We start from the raw sequence: 13541 nt of genomic DNA on the forward strand, positions 1-13541 counted from the left end.
GAGGATCAGAAGTTCAAAGTCCTTGGCTACACACAAAATTTAGGGTCAGCCTAGGCTGCGTGAGAGCACATCTAAAACATGAAAGACAGGCCTCAGCGTCACTGGGCTCTGTCCCCTGCAGACTGGGATAGGAGAGGACGGAAGACAGTGAGGGTTCCAGAGGCCCAGGCCGGTGGGGGGGTGGGCTGAGGGACGCTCACTTGACAGCGTAGGTCATGCGGTCCGGCCTCATGCAGCGCACCATGCACAGCTTCTGCAGCGCGGTCTTGTTCTTCCACTCCTTGGGGAAGATCTCCTTCTCGGGGGCTTCCGACTCCACCAGCTTCTTCCACCGCTTGGCGGAGCCCTCGATGTCACTGTCCAGGTTTTTGAACTCGTCCATCTCCGACAAGGCCTAAGTCAGACATGGTGCCTCGGTGACCACAGTGACCTGATATTAAGGTCACGGCTATTCTCCCTGTCACCTGCAGGCCAGGCTTCCATGAGGGTGTGTGGCCTGGAGGCTCACATTAACCCTTTCCCTCCAAGGAGGTGCTGTCAGGGCTGTCCCACCTCAGGCCACTGCCTACCTCAGGTCAGTTTGGATTGAAACTTGACACCAGGGACCTGAGGGCTCTTGGCCATGAATCTGGGAACCTGAGCAATGAGCAGACCTAGAACAGGGCAGGGTGTAGGGAGGGATGCGGGCACAGGGTGGCCTGGGACCTGCTGCAGGTCCCCATGGAGCAGATCAGCGGAGACCCATGATGTCACACTCAATGCAAGTGCAGGGCTGTGTGTGAGCTGCAGACATCTGGCTCCTCCCCTCCTCTGGCCCTGTCACCTGTGACGGGGCACGGGCATCCTCCACACTGGTTGGAAGGGGCTCGGTACCGAGTGCGAGGACCCACCTTGATCCCACCCCAGCTCTGGTGCTGCAGGAAATCCACGGGTGATACGACGCCTGCCTTGAAGGGGAACCTCAGGAGGAAGTCCAGCTCCATCGCATTCAGCTCCTTCTTCATGGATAGGACCTGTGGGCCGAGGGGGGCTGTGGGGCTCAAGCGCTTTTTTTGTTTTTGTGTTTTTTAAATTGGGGTGAAACATGTAAAGCACGTTGTACTCACATTAAAGCACATTAGGCAATTGGCATTAGTACACTCACAAGGGTATGCAGCCACAACTTAGTTCTAGAACATTCCCACCAACCTAAAAAAATATTCCCTATCTACTAAGGAGGTCTCAGGCTATAGGCATGTGTGGTGTAGGTGGCTGGGTGGTAGTTCAGATGTCTCCCACAAACAGCCTGCATTGGCATCTGTGTGTGTGTGTGTGTGTGTGTGTGTGTGTGTGTGTGTGTGAGAGAGAGAGAGAGACAGACAGACAGACAGACAGACAGACAGACAGACAGACAGACAGACACTATGTAGCCCTGGCTGACCTGGAGCTCATATAGACCAGGCTATATGAACCCAGAGTTCTGCCTGCTCCTGCCTCCTAAGGGATGGAATTAAAGGGGTGTACCATCACACCTGGTCTACAGTGGGATCAAGATGCCCAGGTCAACAGTTGCTGGGATGTAAGGCCAGGTGACAGGCAACTAAGACATGGAGGCAGTGCCAAGATTGGGCCATCTCTTGGGGAGATGGCTTGTTATGAAGGGGGTCCACCCCGTCCAGTTCTCTCATGGCAGCAGGAAGGCCGACCCCAGAACCAGGAGACAAAGTACCATCACTGTGAGCAGTGCTTTCAACGGGGACTGAGGCCATTGTCCATCTATCTATCTGTCCTTCCTTCCTTCTTCCCTTCCTTCCTTCCTTCCCGACAGGGCTTAGTTATGTTTCACAGCTGATGCTGACTCCCTGGCTCAAGTGCTACCCCTGCCTCAGCCTCCTGGGTGCTCAGTCTCTGAGCTCATGCCCCACTCCCTGCTGAGACAGGCTGGTCAGCCAACTGAACAGAACACAAACTTCAGCAGGACTTCCGGCACACAAATGCAAATGTCCTTCCTCGGAACAGCCATGCATCTTTGTGTACATGTGTGATTGTTTGCGCACGTGGGCACACGTGCTCCTGTGTGCAGGCATTGCACACAAGTGGAGGTCAGATGTCAACCATGGGCTCATGGTCGTCCACCTTATTTTTGAGACAGGATCTCTCACTGGGAGCTAGGCCTTGAAAATTAGGTTGGACTGAGTCATTTCCCCAGCCCTTGCATTTCTTTCTTTATCTGTGCATGTGTGTGTAACAACGCATGCGTGAGGCCAGAGGACAACTTGTGGGAGTTGGTTCCCTGCTTCTCCCGTGTGGGTCCTGAGGCTTTGCAGCAAAGTGCCCCGACTCGCAGAGCCATCCCGACAAGCTCTTCCGTTTACTGCTGAAGATGCATGCGGCGTCCTTGGCGGATTAAGGACCATTTACTCAGCACTGATATACTGTTACGATAGTTTTTGTACAAACCGCTTTAACCTCCCCTCACCCGTGTCTCCCATGGAAACATCTACTATGCTTCCCGGTATCCCCTGAACATAGCTCCTGGAATGGCCCCCACCAGACTACCATGGCCTGGGAAGCTGGTTAAAAGCTGGTGTGGCGTCTGGGGATGTCGCTCAGTCTGTACAGTGTTTGCCCAGCAAGCAGGAAGCCCTGGGTTTTATTCCAGGTATGGAGGCGCACAACTGTAACTCCAGCACTTGGGAAGTAGAGGCAGGAGGATCGGAAATTCGAGGTCCTCCTAGGCTACCTAGCAACGTGAGCTGGTGTGCATTCACCAGACCTGGACAGGGGTCCTGAGAATCTGCACTCCCGACATAAACCTGGGGATCCTCAGCTGCAGGGGTACAAAGGTGGCGTGATACCTGGAAGGTGACTTGAGCCAAGAAGATGAGCTTGTCCCTCTCGAAGAGCCCCCGGGCCGTGTACATGTACACCGAGTAGGTGATCTCGTCCGTCAGGTTTATCACGCGTTGCTTCACCTCCTCGGCAGGCGTAGTGTTCTGGATGGCTTTCTCGAACACCACGTTGAAGGCCTGAGGAGCGGCCAGTGTGAACATGGGGGTTGCAGGCCCTGGCAGCTTCTGGTCAATTCTGACTGGGGCACTGGGGGAAGGGGGGTGTGGAGGAACCTTCTCTAGCCCGGCAGGCAGGCTTCTCCTGCACTCTCTGGTTCCTGTCGTCCCATGCGCTCCCTGACCTGGGCCACCCTTAGGGCACGCTGCCACAAGGATCCCAGGACCTGCACCCGCCCGCCCGGTGTGGCTGACCTTGAGTGAGAACTGGTAGATGGGGTTGATCTTGTTGAGGTCGTTCAGGATAAAGTACAGCAGGGAAGCCCGCTCTGCTGCCGGGCGGTAGTTCTCTCGGGCCTCGTTGATCTTCGATTCTGTGATTTTTGCCTCTTGGACCTCAAAACAGACAAAACCGACTTGGAGGGAACTACCTGGAAGACAAACCACTCACAGGAGGGCCCACCCTGCCCCAGCCCTTCATTCCTCCGGAGCCCCCTAGAGGGCCTTCAGACAGCAAGGTGCTGGCTCTCCCCGTCTGTTACTGTGGTAAAATATCCTGACAGAAGTAACTTAGCAGGAGGAAGGAGTTTATTTGGCTCTCGGTTCCAGGCTACAGTCTGTTATTATGGGGAAGTCGAGGCAGGAACTTAGAGCGTCACATTCAAAATCAAGAGCAGGGCGAGAGAGGTGGGTGCTTGCTAGTTTGTGCCAATGCTCAGCTTTCTCCTTGCTTACACTCTTTGGGACTCCTGTCTAGGGAAAGGTGCCACCCACAATGGGCTGGGTCTTCTCACATCAGTAACAATCAAGACTGTCCCCTAAGCAAGGTGGTGGTGGTGCGTGCCTTTAATCCCAGCACTTGGGAGACAGAGCCAGGTGGATCTCTGTGAGTTCGAGGCCAGCCTGGGCTACAGAGCGAGATCAAGGACAGGCACCAAAGCTACACAGAGAAACCTTGTTTTGAAAAAAAAAAAAAAAAAAAAAAAGGACTATACAGATACACCCACATGCCGGCCTGGTCCAGATAATTCTTCCTTATGACTCGTTCTCTGGCAATTCTAGGTTGTGTCACAGGCACCCAGATGCACACATGCAGCAGGCTGCAAGCCTCATGTGTGCTGGGTGGCCTGAGAGGCTGGGCCTACCTTCTCCTCAATCTCATTGGCTGTGTGCTTGGTGGTCTCCAGGTTTTCCACCAGGGCAGTGTCTCCCAGAAAGTTCCCCGACGCAGCCGACAGCCGGGCCAGGAGAGAATCTTCCAGCTCTTTCAGCACGATCTTGAACTCATTCTGAGATTTGGTGAGGTTTGCCTGCAGGGGTGGCAGGGCCCAGGAGCAGAGCAACGTTAGCTGGGGCCTGGCCTCACCTCTGCTGCCTGGTCTCTCTAGAGTGGAAGCACAGGCCCCCAGGAGGAGAAAGGACACCCAGCAGGCAGGGCACCCCTGACACGCAGCCTCCACTCCAGGCTGTCAGGCCTCCTGCTGGGGAGACTGAGAGCCGTGTGTGTGTGTGTGTGTGTGTGTGTGTGTGTGTGTGTGTGTGTGTGTGTGTGTGTGTGTATGTATTGAGAGCCGCTGGTAGCGAAAGTCCATGAGAGTACACAGCAGTGACAACTAGAGTTCAGAGGTCAACCTATCAGAACTAAGGGTTCTGTTAGAGGAAACCGTCACACAAGGATGGAATTCCTGCCTTTTGAATGAACTGGCTGTCTCTTGTTGTAAACTTCTTGTGCAATAACAGCTATGAGTCTCCCCACTTACCATGCATCTCCATGTTATGTGTACATGTGATCTCACGATTGCATCTCAATCTTGGGCACAACCTTCCCTATACATTTAGGGTAATTGGACAACTGCCCCAGCTGTGTTTACCTTTCATTAACATCTGGCCAGGGCCATTCTCCAGACAAAAGTATTTCAGCAAAGATACCTTTCCCCAAGGACTAAACTGCACATAGATAAACATTAGCTCATCTCACTCACAGATAGAGAAAAGAACCACTAACAATTAAATCCTCAACCCCTTACCTCCACCCCGGGTTATTTTCACAAGACCCTAATTTAAGAGATTTCCTGCTCACATTGCTGGGATGAGGTTTTAGCCATTTGCTAGTTACTCAGGTAAGGCGGTTACTTCCCACTGACCCAAGGAGATTGCCTACAAGGCCAGGTAGGTGATAGGTGCCAAGCTTCTTTCTTGTGCAAATTAAGTTTTTATTCCTCCTCAGCCAGGTGCTATTCCTAGATTTTCTCCTCAGCAATTACTCTGAGTGAAAGTGCTTTTACTAACCAAATACTACATGCTCTGACATAGGTTGCTTAGCCACCTAACATATGTCCCCCTCCCTATCAGAAAGCAGCTGTAGCTGGGATGAGCAGGAAAAGCGGCATCAAAGACAGTTTACTTTCTTGTGACTTACTGACCCCTAACATTTTATCTAGCCATTTCTAGATTATTGTTTGAGCACATAAATTCCCTAATTGGTCTTAGCCTTTAATTGACCCTATCAGAGAACTCCCCTTTAGTCACTCCCCTTTTGGGTTGTAATTGGAAGCTGACAATTAATTGCTTTATGTGTGGGTCCTTATCACCTCTCTCTGCGACCCTGAAAACTTCAAGTCTCGCATTGCTTTACCGAAGAATTACTGTGTGGGTATATATTCTGCTTCTCGGAGAGCACTGGTAGAATAGGATTGATGTAAAAGAACAAAGATGAGGACGAAGATGAAAAGAACTAGGTAGAATGATGAGAGAACAGCAAAAGGAACTGAGAGCAGGGGGGGGCAAGAGGAGCTAAGTAAGAGAGCAGAAAAGAAACTGTGTAGATGGAATTGCCATAGAAGAATAAAGCGAATGGACTAAAGAACTCAGTGTGCATAGATTCATTGAATATCCCTCAGATTAGAATCCTCAGCTAGTTGGTAGACTCTTCCGTGGACCCTGGGAGCAAGCAATATAGGCTGGACCTAATATTGTTTGTGTTGTGTTGTGTGTGTGTGTGTGTGTGTGTGTGTGTGTGTGTGTGTGTGTGTGTGTGTGTGTGTGTGTGTCAGAGTTGGGGAAGCAGCTGGAGCACAGTTGGCTCTATGCATAACCTTTGTGTGTGCATATGTGTGTGTTCATGCACAGACTCATGCATGTGTACGCATGTATGTGTGAAAGCCAGCGCCTCAGACTCAGTTCACCGTGTTTTTTAAGATGGAGTCTTTTACTGGGATCTGGGGCTCACCCTTTAGGGCTAGGCTGTCTGGCCAGCAAGTCCCTGAGACCCTTCCATCACCACTTTCCCAGCCCTGGGATTACAAGCACATGACAGCCTGTTCTGGGTTCTGGGATGGGGGTGTCAAACTCAGGTCCTTCATGCTTATGCTGCAAACAGTTTACTGAGTGAGCCGCATCTCCAGGCCCAGACCCCTAAGTTTTTCTGCTAGATGATGCTAGACACATGCTCCGCCGAGGAGCTCCAGCCAGCGCAGCATGGAGCTGCTGTGGGGACCCTCTCTGACCTTCGGGGTGCTGAGCCCCTGGTGTAAGTGCATTGATTGCTGACTTGGAACTGAGGTGGGGGCTGAATGAGGAGAGTCCAAGGAAGGAAGAAAGGCTGGTGTTGACGGAGCTTAGAGACACAGGTCCCATGGCGACCATGTGAGGGGCCCGCATGCTAATGTCTGTCGGGGGCCGTCACCTTGAGCTGCTCTAGATCCGGGCGCTCCTTGGCCACCACAGCGGCCAGGAGCTGGTCCTCGAGCCCGTCCCTGGTGACCAGGAAGTTGATGAGCGTACACTGCGCCTGCATCTCAGGTTTGTAGTGGGGATTGAAGTACTTGGTGTGGAGGATCAGGCGGAAGTTGGGGTGGTACTCCACTTCCTTATCACCAATCTTAATGAACCTGGTGGGTGAGGAGCAGAGGCAGGGCAAAGCTTAACCACAGGGCCACTTGGCACTCGAGGCTGGTGGCCCACCCGCCTCTCCCCCACGCTCCGGGGAGGACAGTGGCCACTGGAGGCCGTGTCTATCCTTGCTTCTGGTGTCCGCTTTGTCTGCACAGGGGTGTTCATAAAGCTGTCTGTAGTCTGTGCTTAGGGAGCGTCTGGATGGAAGAGCAACCAGCTCTTCCCATGGTCAGTGCTGAACACCAGTGTGTGCCAATGACCCTCTGCCTGGAGCTGCTGACCCACGCTGGGTCACTCCTCCCCGGCTCCGCTCCCCTTCTTTCCTGGTTGAGCTCACTTCTTGGGGCACCCCCCTGCAGTCCTTGGGTGTCAGCACACATTTCAGGTTTTTATCAGCGTCCAAGACATCAGGGTGTTCACTCCTGTCCTTCGCTTCTGCCCGCGCCAGGGCACTGACAGGTGGTTCCCGTCTGTGCTAAAAGTTGGTTTACTTTCTTTGTGTTATGAAGATAACTAAATGTGGTAGACCCAGGCAACGGGAGATTACTCAGCTGTGAAGAGGAATGTAATCCTGACAGATGCTAGAGCATGGCGATCCTCGACAATGTGATGGGTGCTAAGTGGGGAGAACCAGACACAAAACAATGCCTGTAATGTCCAGAGTGGCAAAGCCAGAGACAAAAAGATGCTGAGTGGGCGTGGGGTTTCCTCATAGGATGGTTAAAATGTGTAACAAGACACAGGTGTTAGTTACACAACATGGAACATGTTAACTGCCCCTGAAGTGGCAACCACAAACATGATTCTTAGAATTAAAAGTAGGGGGACCATGCAGGATGGTGGTGGCACATGCTTTAATCCCAGCACTCGGGAGGCAGAGGCAGGTGGATCTCTGAGTTCTAGGCTAGCCTGGTCTACAGAGCAAGTTCCAGGATGGCCAGAGCTACACAGAGAAACTCGGTCTCAAAAACAAAAGCAAAACAAAACAAAAAAGTTAGAGGGGCCGACCAGATGGCTCAGTAGGTAAAGGGGCTTGCTGCCAAGCTTGGCATCATGAGTTCAATCCCTGGGACTCCCATGGTAGGTTCCAATAAGTTGGCCTTTGACCTGCATATCCTGTGGCATGCACAAGCCCACACACACAGTAAATAAATGCAGGTAAAAAGTTTGAAAACTTAAAAAAAAAAAAAATTGAAAAGGGGAGGCGAATTCACGAGGCTGTTGCAATTAATGGCTACTAGGGGAAGAGGGTCGCTTTCTTCAGTGGCGTGGTCGCTGGTCAGTTGCCTATGCTCCAGTTAATAGCCCCATGCTGGCCATGCTCTTGCAAGCAACCTTAATTAAACTCAGGGGGCCATTAAAACACAAGACATAGAGTAGGGCTGGAGAGACCACTCAGCGGTTAAGAGCACTGGCTGCTCTTCCAGAGGACCTGGGTTCAATTCCCAGCAACCACAGTGGTTCACAACTGTCTGCAACTCCATTTCCAAGGGATTTGACCCCTCTTTTGGCCTCATCAGGCACCAGGCACATATGTGGTGTCCAGACATCCATGCAGGCAAAACATACACACACACACACACACACACACACACACACACACACAATGTGAAAGCCGAAGGGGAACATGTTGGGAAGAGAAAACCATCCAGAGGGAGTGGGGGACGGGACAAGGATATAACTGTGAAAGAATTTTTTGAAAGGACCGTAAGTCTCAAGATTTTCAAATGCATAGGAAAAGAGGCAGAGGCAATATTAAGGACCCCACACTCCAGCTGGTCCCTCCCCCATGGGGTAGAGCTGGCCTTTCTGGTCCCTTTGAGCACTGGGTCACTTCAGCCTTCTCAGCATTTTAGTGAAGGTAGGCCCTTCACCGCGCTCCCCTGTCCTGGGACTGCCCCGGGGGAGAGGTTCATTTTGGGCTGGGTTGTGGGGTGACGTCTTACCTCCCCTTTTTGATTGTGTTCCTGCCCAGCAACGGGTCCAGCACAGGGTCCACAGTCTCGCCAATGTTCTCAATGAGTAAGATGTCACCCGTAGAGATGGCCTGCTCGATGATGTCTAGATAGCTGGGCACAGAACAGAGACAGAGCATGGCTTGGGGCCATAGGAAGCAATGCCTGCCCCAAGAGGTGGCCCTGGCCCTGAAGAAGGAGGTGTCCAGGGAGGTCACCAGGGAGTCAAGCCCAGTTCCCCCTTCCTCATTATCTGTGTGGGCCTGCAGATTGGGGGTTGGGACCTTTGGGTGGGGGCCGGGCGTGGGAGCGGGAGGGGTGTTCAGGCTGCAGAGCCAAACATTTCCCCGCTCTGCCTGGGCCTATTCTAGGGCACCAGGAAGCTGCCTGGCAGCCACTGCCACCCTGGTGCCCATGGTTTGTTTCTCTTAGGGGAGCAGAATGTAAACTGCACGTGAGATGAGAGACCAGCCCGGTGCCTCCAGGTAGACAACGGCCTGAAGAGGACCTAAAGAGCTCGGTCTAGTTCCCCAAGCCTGTGAAGTGGAGACGGCAGAAAGGCCTGCTTTGATTCTCTGCTGTTGGGCCAGCATCCACGTTTGCGTGTTCTCATTCAAGTTAGCAGGTTAGTGAGCCAGCTAACAAATGCTCAGGGCTCAAGCTGTGTGTGAAAGCAAGCCCCGGGCTGCTTCCTGGGCCCCCGCTATCCGTTAACACAAAAGACCCAAGGCACATGTGCACACATAGGACCTGGCCATCTCCCAGGTGTCCCCTGTGCACACAACCGTCTAAGTCCCTCACACGGCCTGAGGTGCATACGTACACACAGACCCACACAGTCCTGCCACCCCCCAGCCCTGCCCAGCGCCAGCCGTACCTCTTCTGCCCCAGGCGGATGGCCTTCAGTTCACTGCCATATTTGTTTTTGATCCACTTGATGCCTTGAAGCTGGGCATCCACAATCAGTGGCCAGCGCTCTGTGTTGCACAAGATGGTGGCATTCTCAGTGGACATGCGGTCACTGGGCAGACCCTGGTTGTTCCAGGAGGCCACGTCTGCATCATCCGTTAGCAGAGTCAAGGGATCCAGGCCCTCTGTGATGGGGATCGGAACCTGCCGAGGGAGGGAAACTTTATTTTCTCCACCCCCACGCCCCCAGAGTGTGTATGTGTGTGTATGTATGTATGTATGTGTGTGTGTATGTATGTATGTATGTGTGTGTATGTATGTATGTATGTATGTGTGTGTATGTATGTATGTGTGTGTATGTATGTATGTGTGTATGTATGTATGTGTGTGTGTGTATGTATGTATGTGTGTATGTATGTATGTTTGTGTATGTATGTATGTGTGTATGTATGTATGTATGTGTGTATGTATGTATGTGTGTGTATGTATGTATGTGTGTGTATGTATGTATGTATGTGTGTGTATGTATGTATGTGTGTATGTATGTATGTATGTGTGTGTGTATGTATGTATGTGTGTGTATGTATGTATGTATGTATGTGTATGTATGTATGTGTGTGTATGTATGTATGTATGTATGTGTATGTATGTATGTGTGTGTATGTATGTATGTATGTATGTATGTATGTATGTGTGTGTATGTATGTGTGTGTATAGCTGGGGCACAATGGTGCATCTGTGGACAGAGGTCAGAGGACAACTTGTAGGAGTTGGCTCTCTCCTTCTACTATGTCAGTCCTGGGGTCAAACCCGGATAATTAGGGTTGGCAGCAAGTTGCCCTACCCACTGAGCCATTTTGCCAACCCCTTGTCTTGTTTTTTCATTTATTTGTGTGTATAGTGCTTTGCCTGCTTGTCTATGTGCTCCAGGTGCATGTACGTGTCCTCAGAGGACAGAAGAGGGCATTGGCTTCCCCGGAGGTGGTTGTGAGCTGCTGTGTGGGTGCTGGGAACCAAACCCAGGTCCTCTGCAAAGAGTAGCACTGCTCTTACCCGTGGGGCCGTCTCCCCGGCACACCCTGGTTTACGCTTTGAGATAGAACCTGAGCCCACTGAACCTGGAGCCCACCTATCTGGTGAGTCTGGGTGGCCAGCGGGCCCCAGGAACCCTCCCTCCTCTGTTCTCACCCCCGCACCCCTGCACCAGCACCAGGGTTATGGGGGTGCACGCTGCCGTGCCTGGCTTTTTATTAATGTGTGGTGCTGGGGATCCGGACTCAGGTCCCCATGTCTCCCCAACAAACACTTAGCTGGCTGACCCCACCCCCCACACTGCTCGCCGCCTCCCCGTGTCCCGAGGTTGGTGCTGGCCGCATCACTTGAAGAGCGAGCTAGTGGCGGAGGCAGCCCTCACGCTGCTTATAGGAGCAGCTTTGTGACAGGCCAGAGATGACGTCAGAGACGACGTCAGGCCCAGCAGATGAGGCTGACTGAGCCCAAGTGAGGGCGCAGTGTGGTTGTGTCTGCCCTGGGGGGAGCCCCTCAGTCTCCCCAAGTCATAACCACCACTGTACTTCTTACCTTTAATTTATTTATGTAAGGGATCCAGAATTTTTCCATCAGCTCATTCCGGTATTTCTTGGTGAAGTAGCCCACATAGGAGACAAAGGCAGAGATGAGCAGGACGTCCCCACACAGGGTGACCCCCTGGCTTTTGAAGTTCTCCACGGACTCAGCCCAGCGCACATTTTCTGACGCCAGTCCTCCCACGAGCCTGCAAGAGTCCAAGGACAGGGCAGAGCCTGGGTGAGCTGGAGAGCCTGGGGCCGGGTCTGAGAGCCGGCTGGAGTGCCCAGCTAAGCCGCCTGTCAGCCAGTGGACAAACGGTCAGGTGGGCTTGGATGGACGGCAAGGTGACCTGGGGAACCTGGAGCCCACACAATGTCACCAGTGCTTGTTTGGCTCTGCGGTAGGACGTTCTGGAGGGAAGTCACAGGAAACAAAAAAACAAGCACGTTTTTGGTGACACTTGGGGATGCTGAATCTGCCCCCGGGCCCTACCCAGGCCGTTTGTGACTGTGTCCCTTCACTGTGCCGATGTCACGTGCTCCACCGGCACACTTGGCTAGCAGGGACTGGAGCCTGGTGGAGAACATGGCGGCTACAGGACAATGTAGCACCCAGAGGGCTGCCGGCCTTGGAGGAGTGGGGTGGTGGTGGTGATGCCCAGGCCACCAGCTGAAGGACTGGTACCTGGTCCTAACTGGTGCCCTGTGGGTCTGAAAGCACTGCCTCAGGTTAATACCGAGTATAGGTGCCATACCCAGCAGCCTTGCTTCCCAGTAGGCCAGAGGCTGTTTGGATTTTAACTGATGAGGTCTCCTCCCTTAGACAGATGGTTGGGGGTGTATCTGTGTCACCAGCTAAGGTGACCTGAGACCCCATCCTCTGCTCCTGAATCATCCTGACTACTGACTAATCAATGGCTGTCAGCCCCCAGGTTGGGAGGAAATAAGAAAACAGGCAGCCATAGAACGAACTCTGCCACCCAAACCCCAGAGCCTGGCTGTCCCCATGGAGGCTCTGAACCATGTGTGGTGACTGAAGACCTCTGGGGTGGCAGTGAGGTGGCAGGCCTTCTCGGGTGCATTCAGGGGTGGTGGGTACGCACCTGTAATCCCAGCATTTGGGAAGAAGAGTCAGGAGGATCACTGCAAGTTTGAGGCCAGCCTTGGCTACATAGTGAGACTGTCTCACAAACAAAAAACAACAGCGCTGTGGCTGTGGCTCAGTGGGTAGAAAAGTGGCCTAGCACACACAAGGCCCTAGGTTCAATCCCCAGGACTGCGTAAATCAAGTATGGTGGCACATGCCTGTCACACCAGCACTTGGGGTGTAGAGGCAGGGGGATCAGAAGTTCAAGGTCACAGTTACTACCTGAAGACTAGCTCTGATACACAGGACGTTTGAGGCTAGCCTAGGCTACACGAGACCTGGTGTCAACAACAGCAGAACCATGCTGGGTTTCCAGGGCCTGGGGCAACAAGGTGACTGGATGGTAGTTCTCCACTGATCACATGTGGATGTGACCATGATTTAGATACCGTAAAGTCAGACTCTGCCGTCCTTTTCAGTGGGGCTGCCTGAGTGTGCAGAGCACAGACGTAGGCCATATTTGATTCCTGGGACCATCCAAATCAATGGCAGCGCATAACGTCCAAAGCGAGTGTGCACAGACTGCAAAGTGAAACGTGACCCATGTGCGTCACTGTGAGAGCGACTTGTAGTAGAGCAGCCAGAACTGTCTGCGGAAGAACCACCGCGCCTGTCCCGAACACAGCAGGCTCCTTTCTCGTCAATGCCTAAACCACAGGCCGTTAGCACCTAGTTACAGAGCATGGGGGGTGAGGGGAGATACCAAGAGTTGTGGGGACCCAGCGATGTCCCGAGTGAGTGTGTGTTGTTAACGTGGACACGGCCATGTCATGACGAACGCCCCAGCCCCACAGGAGTAGGGAAGCCTTCCCAGGTGAGGGAGGAGCTTTGGTGACGTCCTCCAGTCCGAGTGTGAATGTTGGCAGTGCCAAGTTGTCCACCATACTTGTGTGCGCCTCCTTGCACAGTTACAGCCTGAAGACTAGTTCAGCTGCGGTGGATTTGGGACTTCCTAGGAGGCCTAGACATCATTCCCCAAGGACACCGAGGACACTTGGTGCTGCCTGAGAGCGGGTGGCCCTGGACGGTGTTCTGGGCAAGCCTGAGTTCACGGGATTCTGGGGTCTGGGAGACAGGAGGT

General features: G+C 52.9%; 1 protein-coding gene across 2 annotated transcripts in view; it reads right to left on the reverse strand.

Moving 5' to 3' along the window:
- Dnah17 (dynein axonemal heavy chain 17) overlaps positions 1-13541 on the reverse strand; it is a 121904-nt gene that overhangs the window by 16873 nt on the left and 91490 nt on the right. For both annotated transcript variants that reach the window (XM_006990266.4, XM_076543834.1), the window contains exons 63-71: positions 11327-11519; positions 9714-9949; positions 8828-8950; positions 6673-6877; positions 4133-4297; positions 3243-3383; positions 2838-3008; positions 891-1013; positions 201-394 (exon numbers count right to left, since the gene is read on the reverse strand). In XM_006990266.4, coding sequence (XP_006990328.1) covers positions 201-394; positions 891-1013; positions 2838-3008; positions 3243-3383; positions 4133-4297; positions 6673-6877; positions 8828-8950; positions 9714-9949; positions 11327-11519 — 1551 coding nt within the window. The remainder of the gene's footprint in view (positions 1-200; positions 395-890; positions 1014-2837; positions 3009-3242; positions 3384-4132; positions 4298-6672; positions 6878-8827; positions 8951-9713; positions 9950-11326; positions 11520-13541) is intronic.

Source organism: Peromyscus maniculatus, chromosome 8, assembly GCF_049852395.1.
Source record: "Peromyscus maniculatus bairdii isolate BWxNUB_F1_BW_parent chromosome 8, HU_Pman_BW_mat_3.1, whole genome shotgun sequence".
Lineage (NCBI taxonomy): Eukaryota > Metazoa > Chordata > Mammalia > Rodentia > Cricetidae > Peromyscus > Peromyscus maniculatus.